This window comes from Apaloderma vittatum, unplaced genomic scaffold, assembly GCF_000703405.1.
Source record: "Apaloderma vittatum isolate BGI_N311 unplaced genomic scaffold, ASM70340v1 scaffold4756, whole genome shotgun sequence".
Lineage (NCBI taxonomy): Eukaryota > Metazoa > Chordata > Aves > Trogoniformes > Trogonidae > Apaloderma > Apaloderma vittatum.
In genome coordinates this window covers 52,348-61,711 of record NW_009719845.1, presented here as the reverse complement: position 1 = coordinate 61,711, position 9,364 = coordinate 52,348, and the positions used below count along the sequence as shown (strand labels likewise).

Below are 9,364 nucleotides of genomic sequence, written 5' to 3'. Positions count from 1 at the left end.
AATATTTAACTCTGAGGTTATTTTACACGGGTTGCAATTCCCCAGAGCAGACGAGCCCGAGGAGAAGCTGTGTTTCCCACAGACATCTCGGGAGTAGCTGCAGGATGGTGAGTTTCCATGACCTGGTTGAGATGGTACAAATCTCTCTCCATCGATTCACTGATTTGATTTAAAATAATGGGGCGGGGGGGAGAAAAAGCGGATCTGATGGTACAGATTACTGATCATGAAAACATTACTGGGCTACAGCTGGTGTGGCTATTACACAGATTTATCCCTCTTTCTTTGGGAACTACAGCACCCTGGAGGGGTGAGGGGGAGGAGGGTGGGAGCTCTAGGGCAGGAACACCCAGCCCTAAGCAGCTGAGCTCTCCTGTGGGGTGGAAATCCTCTGGTGGAAGGTGGGCAGAGACGTACGACGGGAGCCCCTGAGCTGGCAGCAGCACGTTAGTACGGGGAACGGCAACCAGGGTTAAAAAATAAAAGCATGCCAAGGTCTCCGCTCGCTTCAGCAGCCTGTGTTAATCGGGAAGCAGCGCAGAGGAGAAGCTGAATTAGGAGTTCAAAGGCAGAGCGAAGTCGGAGGAGCTGCCCGCGGAGCTGCAGCCGTGCCCGGGGCCGCAGCGTGGGGCTCTCAGCCCGGCTTCGGGGTTCAGGTTTGGGTAGACTACATGATTTTGCAGTAAGCAGCTTTTGCTAAGAGTCTTCAAAGCATTGGTATAAAAACACCTTATGGATTGTAGAATTCCATCCAGGCTGGAGCCTCTCCAGGTTTTGGCGTCCAGGTCCGGGAGACAAGCCCCCCAAAAGCTTTTTCTGCCTTTTTTTTCCGAGCCAGGCAGCACCTGGTTCATGCACTGAAGTTTTACTATCGCCTGGCTGTGCCCGTTCCCTAGAAGCCTGAGGCACGGGGCACTTGCAAACTGTCCTGCTGCTCGAGGCTCTTCCACTCCAGCCATGGTGGGTACTGCAAAATTTCAGGGTCAAGAAGAGCTGGATCTTGAATTACATGGTTAGCCCCGATATAAATAGGGAAAAAAAAATAATTTAACTACTCACTGCTGGCCTAGGGTGCGATTTATGCAATAGGAGATCTCTAACAGGGGGGAAAAAAGCCCCACATCAGGATCACGGATGTCTCCACCCTAGAAATAAGCTTTTAAGACCAGGGAAGTCCATCAGCCGGGTGACACTACAGCATTACACCAACATCACCCCAGGGAGGGGGAGAAGAAACCTGGGTCTCTTGACCCTTGCAGCTTGGACAACAGCTCCTGATGATGCCCAGAGGAGAAACCCCGTCCCCGCCTGGCCGGAGCAGCCCCTGCTGGCACTGGGATGGCTCCGGGAGGACGCGGGGAGCCGAAGCCGCTGCCGACCCCGCAGCGAGGAGATGCTGATACACACCTGCACGGGCCGCACCAGTCCGTTTGTTGGTTGAGGCCAAAGCGAGCTCTGCATTTCTTAGGAGAGGCAGGATCTGAACACAGAAGCATGCGCGGCGGAGTATGGGCAAGGCAGAGGCACAAAGAGGAGGAGGAGCAGGAGGAAGAAAAGAGGCAACATCATTTTAGCCACTTTAACACACGACTAACAGACTACAATCCAATATCATATTTTTTTTTTTCTTTTCTCCTGCAACAGAACGGTGCCGGCACCACCTCTCCTGGAAAAAAGTGCTCGTTAGGCAAATATCAGTGATCACTGCTGGAAGCTGGAGAAGGAGGTTTAGGAAGCGGCCTCAGCTCTGGGAAATACGGGCAATTACGGGGAAATTCACGGCTCTTCGAATTTCTCAAGTTTGGAAAAGCTGCCAAATCCCGGAGGCGCTGCCTGCCTCCCGTGTCTGCATCCTTACCTGCTCCCTGCCTTCCCAGCAGCGACTAACCGGGGCTGCCAGCGAGCTCGGACTGCGCACGGAAAAGAAGAGGAGGAAACGTTGCAGAAGCAGGCTGAAAGCAGAGTTAGTACCAAGGAGACCCAGGCCCAGGTTGTTTTACTCTGCCCCCATCCCCTCTCATTCCCCTTCCAGTTTTAATGGAAAAGCTGTTCTCCGTGGCCTTTCCTAAAATGTTGCAGATGGACTGTCTAATTATGGGACTCATTAGGGTGAAGCCTTATTGGCTTTCAGGCACATCCTGGGTTTTCTCTCATGCTGTAAACGGGATTTGAACAACACATTTCTGTGCTGGATTCACGCTCCCTCATTCAGCCACCACTGGTGTCTCCTGTTGTGTGGGACCAGCAGTTGGTTTTCAGTCCGTAACAGCTGAAATTACCACGTGATGATTTATATGAAGTTATGCACTTGCCAAAACCTAATCTTTTCAGTTTTCACACACTACCCATGTTCTAATTCAAACCTGTCTACAAAAAAGTCACATAAACATTAATTTACCATGTCTTAAAAAGAAAAAAAAGGTGCCTTTCTTCAGTTAAGCTCAGAAGAATAAAAGAAAACACGGTAAAAGACTACAACTGTTTTTGGATTATCCCTTTGAGTAGAAACGAAGGGACGCCACCAAGCCGCACGCGTTTACCTGAGTTGGAATCTTGCTGCTTCTCCCGTGTTCGTCTCTTCTTTTTCCCCTAGGAAACCAACAGAAAGGCTGTTAGTCCGTGTTCCCAGGAGGAGGGAGGATCCTGTGCAGGAATTTTGGGGCTGGAAGGCAGCTGCTGCCCAGGCGAGTGGCTGAGTCCAGCTCTGCCTGTTCCGGAGAGAAATGGGCTGGAAACCACTGCGGGAGGAACTACTCGAGTTTATCTGCGTGCACATCCCTTCCCTCTCCCCACCTGCCCTGTTCAATGCTCTCAAGAAGAAACCCGAGAGAAACTCTCAAAGCAACCACCTGCCTTTGTGTTTGCACACATGCTGATGCTTATTCCTCCCTCTAAAAACCACGCGTCCCATTTTAGCACCTTCCCTATTTCCAATACACGCTTTAATGTGGTGCCTTAAACCCGAACAGAATTACCAGGAGGAGCATCCCTGATTTCAAACAGGACAGAAAGTTTTACAAACCCCTCCCTGAGATCTCTTTCAGTGCTTTCACCGCCTGGACCCATCTCTCATTCTTCTGTTTTCTTCCCTCACCAACAAGAAAACCCAATTTTATCCCCAAGCTACCTCTCAGACTCAGCATAGGCAGTAACTCTGCTTGTCTCCTAACGAGCTTATTAATGAGGGCACAGTGGCGTGGGAGCAAATCTGGCCTGCGTGGAGCAGGCAGCTCATAGGGCTGCCTCCGACTCGTGACTTTTTAGATGACTTCTTGTGGTTTGAGTGAAGGTGGAAAGCTCTGAGCTGCGGTAAGCTTTTTCTTCGGTGTGGGAGCAACTGTATTTCCTGCCCGATATCCGCATCACATGTCGCCAGTGACCTACATTCCTCCTCCTCCTCCCTGTTCAAGCTCGGGAGAGAAAAAGCATCTCTCCCAACAACCACAAGACCCGAAAGCAGCTGCTTGTCGGTGCTGGGTGCCTTTGGAGCCCATCTTCTGGAGCAAGGTACCAACCCCTGACAAGATGAAGGACGCCATGGGACTCAGATTTCCATGGAGGAGGCATTTGGTCTTGGAGAAAGATGATGCCTTGATCTCCAGATACTGACAGCTGCCCCCTTCATCTGCTTTGGCCATCCCACCCCGAGTTTCTCCTGCCGTGCTCTGCTCCCACTGGGACGATGTTTCAGCAACTGCCCAAGATGCACAAAGCAGCCCATAAAACTGTTTCCAGAGATCATCTACATCATTTAAAAGTTTCTCTTCCTTTCCACTTGTATTTGCTTGGACAGTAAGCGAACCAACGGTTGTGGTAGCTGGGGGGCTAGAATATTCACGCTATAGATAGGCAATGAGCCAAGGGGATGTTTGAAATACTCCCGAGACGTGAATTCCTACAGCTACCATGCCGTCAGGAACAGCATCGCCAGGGACAGGTGGGATGTTTGGCAAACGCCAGTTTGTCAGTCCCCTGGTTGGGGGTAGTTTCTGGCCATGCCAGGGGGAGGAGTCCGAGCCGCCGCGGCCACTCACGTAGTTGTCTCTGGCAGACCAGCCCGGGTAGAGCTGCATGTGGAGCTGCCGTTCCTTGCGAGCCAGTTCGTAGTACTTGGCTTGCTCCTCCCGGGACAGCGCGTGCCACTGCAAGGACAAGCACGGCGGTGAGATGTAGCCCGGCTGTCCCCTCCCAGCCCACCCCACCACTCCCAGGGCACATCCGATTCCACGCCTTTAAGGGCTAAGAACACCCGGTTCTGAAAGGAGATGCTTGTTATGTGCTTAAGAGCAGCTGCGAGGGATGGGGACGCTGGGCTGGGACGAGGGTGCTGAGCCCTGCGTGCTCTTACCCTCCTTCCCAAGATCTGGTTGATAGCAGCGCTCTCCTTCAGGGTGCATTCGGCAATGACTTTCGCCCGCATTTCTTTCATATACAACATGAAAGCGTTCAGCGGCTTCTTGATAGTGGGCTTCTTGGCTTCCTTCTCTCTCTTTGGTTCTGGTTGAGGTTTCCTTGGTGGGACCAAAAGAGGAGCTGTCCGCATCGGAGCCACTCTCCAGCCCGGCTGCCTGGTGGCACCAAGCTCGATGCTCATCCACCCTCCCCACCCACGCGAGCATTCATAGGGCTAAATCATAGAAGCATGGAATATTTTGGGTCAGAAGGGACCTTTAAAGGTCCTCTAGTGCAACAAGATGAGCATGGATAGTGCTAAAGCTGTTGGGGAGCCCTGCTAGCACTTCCAACTTACATGTTTCGGTCATAGTGCTCCATCTCTTGCTTGCCAGAGTGGGGCACGATGGCAGGGTGCGGGATGCCAGTGGTGTGCATGCCGGAGCCCAGCATCAGCGGGTGAGTGAACCTGCAACAGAGAGCGGATGAGCCACGCCGGGGGAGGCTGCACCGGGGACGCTGGGGCAGCCGGAGCGACGATGCCGTTGCGAGGTGGCACTCTTGACGACGTGGCAGAAGCGAGACGGTAAGCAGAGGACACGGAAAGCGAACCAGGCTGGCGTGGGGCAGGCAGGGCCTGCTGCCCCCGGGTCACCTCCCACGAGGGGTGGAAAGGGGTCCGGGTGCTGCTGTGAGGAAACCAGCCCAACCGAGATCAAGGGCGCCTTCAACCAGCGGTTTCAGCTACTCAGCTCTCTGCTGTTGCAATATCTTGTTAGAAAGGAACGACAAACTCAACACAGGGTTTGGCTGGGGGAGATTAGGACCACCCCGCACCTTACTTTTAACAGAAACAGCCTAAGTCTGAACACAAACCAAACTGCAACTCTAGGAGGTGCACATTGCCTGAGCAATGTTCTCCACCAACACCGGGGCTGAGATCACCAGAGGTCTCGTTAGCTTTCAGGCTTCATTAGCTCTCTCTCAAGTTTTAGAGAGTAAAGCCAGCGCAGTCAGCTTTGCCAAGCTTGCCACTTTATGAGTGCAGCTTGAGATGGCAGAATTGCCCATGGGAGATGAACTGTTCATTAGATATGCTGGCACAGAAAGAAAAGCTGTTTAATTTAATCCACCAGCACAGTCTGATCCTTATCTGACCAGGTGTACCTTCTCGGCTGCAGCAGCGCTGCAAAATCCACCCCCAAATCCTGCAAGCAGGAGCTCCTTTGTTGGGCTCGGGGAAGCTGCTGGCTCTCTGTGGGGAACCGTTAGCTCTTCTCTCTCCTTCGAGGCCGAGCAAAGCGATGCCTCGGTGAGCAAGGAGGGCTAGCAGGGCCAGGGGCTTGCCTGGGTCGAGGGTTGCATGGACTGGGGTTTTTGCAGGGCTAAGAGCTTGCGTAGGCAAGAGTTTGCATGGTTTTCCTGTGGGAAACCTCCCCTAATGGCTCTCCAGGACAACACGAAGCAGAAGCGAAAGCACACGCAGCGTGCACAGGCACCTCCTCGCTGGAGCCACGGGGGCTTTGCCCCCCGGCACGACCAGAGGGGCTGTGCTCCGTGATTTCTGCCTATGGGGGATGTATTTTGCTCACTGGGACATCACTTGGGTCTGGATATATTTACAGAGGGCAAAATTTGTTACGGGTGACCATAAACTTGCAGTACAAACGGCACGGGGCTGTGCTACCTGGTTCAACCTGCTCGATATTCGAGGGGGAAGCAGGGCAGCAACGTGGCTGACTCCTGCCGACCCCTTCCCATGTGCAGGGTCTGGTCCACGGCCGTGCCAGCCCCGCGCTGCCTGATGACGGGCTGGGGGGAAGCAGAAACTGTGCTCGTGTCTCAGGGAACAGACCCATGCTGAGGGGAGGACAGCAAACCGCTGCCTGTCCTGCTTTTAAGGCTGAGACCAAGTGAAACAAGATTGGTCTCTACAGAGCAAACCTCAGTAGTGGTGGCCACAGGGATGTCTTCAGGGGGAGGGCTAGTGACAAGGAGCAAAATCTTGAAAAATGGATTTCGCTCTGTTTTCCCCAATGCTGAGCAGGAAGCAGGGGTTCCTGGCTTGGATTTGACTTCTGCTGATTAAAATCCAGTCGTGGCGCATCCTCCCGGGATACTCGCTCTTCCCCTGAGCACCCTTTGGACTGGATTCTGCCAACAAAGCGCGTTCTCTTCCCATGGCCGCCACGGGAAAGGTGTGTGGTTCTGTTTAGCCCAAACCAGGACACCGTCCCTGGGTGGCCGCCGTCCTGCTGCAAGCTCCTACCGCACAAACTGCAAGCTGCGAGACCAGCCGAGCTGCTGCCCTGCCTCACACAGCTCATACTCACCTGGAGAAAGAAGCCCCAGGAGAAAGCGCTGACGAATACGGCTGTCTAAATCCACATGACGGGAGCGGATAGACAGACTGGCTCTGCCTGGGATCAGGAAGAAAGAGTCTATAAAGTATCCACAGCTACGTGGTTTTTCCTAAAGATACTCGGGGTGATGCTCAGGGTGTCCCCCGGGCTCAAAGGGGCACTGCGGGACTCGGATTTTCTCTGGGGAGAAGCTGGGCCTCCCTGCAAAGGTTGGAGGCAACTCTGACGTCCCTCCGTCCCCAGCTTTGAGTTTATCCTGTTACAATGCAAAATGCAGGAGTATGCTGAAATATTAGGAGCTATTGTTATCACATAGAAGAAGTTGCTTAAAACAGCAAAGTTTGATCAAAACCTCAAGCCTGGGCTTGCACAAGAAGCTGCACAGTCACGGGCTGTACCAGGAGAATGCCCAAGCACGAGAATCTCCCGGTGTCTGGAAGGACTCTGCCCTTGTACATGCTTCAAAAATTCTTTGATTTCCCCTGGGCATCATCCTTTGAACGATGCCCGGCATTTTTGAACAAGCCAAAAAGCTTCTTCATACGTTTCTTTCGAAAGTTGGTTTATGTTGGGGATCAGGGCATGTACCAGACCTGGAGCAGGGAATTATTTCTGAGATACTAAAAATAACTATGCACAAAGTTCCTTGTTCCCAGCAAGGGAACCCCCCCGCCACCCCCCCCGCCCCGTTTTCATATGGAGATGTCTCAAAAATACTTTGCCTTGTTCTGCAAAGATGCTCCCAGCCCAAAACTGTGCACAGAAACTGAGATGCCTGAGGAGGGCACGGTGGGGTGCTTAAACCCTCGTCGATGCTCCTGCTCCTCTGCCTGGGCTGCATAAAGCTGTGCTTAATACCAGCACCAGCTATTTTCAGCACTAATAAGTGAAAAAGAATAATAAAATGCCCATTATTATTAAGTGTGGTGCCCTGCAAAGGGCTGAGCTCTTGGATGCCAGGGATTTTTCAGGCCTCAAGACAGTTTCTGCCCCAAAGAGGAATAAGGACAGTCAGGCCCTTGAGCCATGCCGGGGAGGGGGGACGGAGGTTTCTGTTTTTGCTGCTCAGGGAGCTGCTGTGTCTTGGCTTGACCGAAATCTGCAGGATCTGTCTGTAGGAAAGGCAGTCGAGGTGGCAGGGCTCTGTTTACACCCTGCCAGGCAGAAGCCCTCTCCCACCCTTAGATGTCGGCGGGTATAAACACACCAACAAACAGCCAAGTGCTACCGTGCCCCGGGAAGCCGAAACAACCTTTGAAGTTGAAGGCGGCTGCCCCAGGGCCGAGAAAACACTCGGAGCTAATCCAGAAGCGACACGCATCACTGCAGAGGCTGAGATATCGGCACAGGAAAGGTGCCGGGCACTCGCGGCTTCGTCCGGAGCCATTCTGGTGTGCAAATTCATCCAACTGCACAATCAGTCCCGGATGGTTGGGAACGAACCGTTACAAGGTGGTATCACCCAGCAATGGGACGGTGGCTGGAAAAAAACAGCCAGGACGGCAGCAGAGGGGCTGCCGTGACACCAGCCCCAGGACCGGGACAGTGACGACATTTGCTGGCTCCCAGCTGATGTTTGCTGCCGGGCTCCTATCAGCAAAACTCACTCGACTGGACTCTCGGAGGCTTTTATCCAAGTGTCATCCCAGCTAATTACACAGAGAGTGATGGCAGCTCCTCCTCCCAAAGCGCTCGGGGAGAACAAAGCCCATCTCTGCTCAGCTCCCGTCTACCGGCTCGCGGAGCAAAAGCAGCTTTCCCGCATGTGGCCGTCCCGGCACAAGCATCCCTGGCACCAGCATTCCCGGCACACGGTCCCTGCCACCTCCTGCACAGGAGTCAACACTGCCACGAACCTGCCGGACTTCAGCGCTTCTGCACCCACCCACACCGGCATGCCGAGCCTCGGCTGAGGACTGGGCATCTGGGGAGAGGTTTTGGGGCTCTTTCCATAAATTCAGGATAGGCGAAAGCGGGGAAGGAAGGCTCTATGAGACACACACGCTTCGAGGCGCTGCCCTCCGCTCTGTCGGGCTGTTTGTCGCTTTACTTTATCTGCCCTATTAGTCATTAATGGACACGTCAGACGAGGTTGCTCGAGGATGCCAAACCCTGCCAACGCTGGGGCAGCAATCAGCGACTCAAACGCCCTCTGCCAGCACCCGACTGACGAACCCTCTGTGCAAACCAGGGCCCAGGGCTGCCCTTAGCAGCATCCCACCCCACCGGTGAGCCTAGGCTCCTTTCTCACCCCCCAGCTACTTCTTTCATGTTACAGCACAGTCACCCCAGTACTTGTTTTTCCTGAGGATGAATCACATCATATGAGGAGTTAAATCATCGCCCAAGAGTAGCAGATTTAGCACAGACGGCAAAATGTAATCTCTTTGAAGCCGAACTCTGTATCAAAGGCCTCAGCCTCTGTTTCCTTGTGGTTAAATATCTGGAACACGAAAATTCATAAACAAAACACAAGAAAAGGCTAACATTTTACTCTGTGTTTTAACACACTTTGCCTCTCCTGTTTTGCAATAGGTTCTTGTACCTGGAGGTCTCTGCTGGGCTTTACTGGGGTTTTATCACCCGGCACTGGGAGGGGGTCTGGCCAC

General features: G+C 53.3%; 1 protein-coding gene across 1 annotated transcript in view; it reads right to left on the bottom strand.

Moving 5' to 3' along the window:
- Nucleotides 1–1,407: 1,407 nt before the first annotated feature.
- The window catches only part of TCF7 (transcription factor 7 (T-cell specific, HMG-box)), a gene marked incomplete at both ends in the record, with an annotated part of 60,025 nt that continues 52,068 nt past the window's right edge, over nucleotides 1,408–9,364 (bottom strand). Inside the window, 5 exons of the mRNA XM_009870784.1 lie at nucleotides 1,408–1,480; nucleotides 2,541–2,589; nucleotides 4,035–4,142; nucleotides 4,349–4,511; nucleotides 4,751–4,861. Of these exons, the coding sequence (XP_009869086.1) occupies nucleotides 1,408–1,480; nucleotides 2,541–2,589; nucleotides 4,035–4,142; nucleotides 4,349–4,511; nucleotides 4,751–4,861 (504 nt within the window). The remainder of the gene's footprint in view (nucleotides 1,481–2,540; nucleotides 2,590–4,034; nucleotides 4,143–4,348; nucleotides 4,512–4,750; nucleotides 4,862–9,364) is intronic.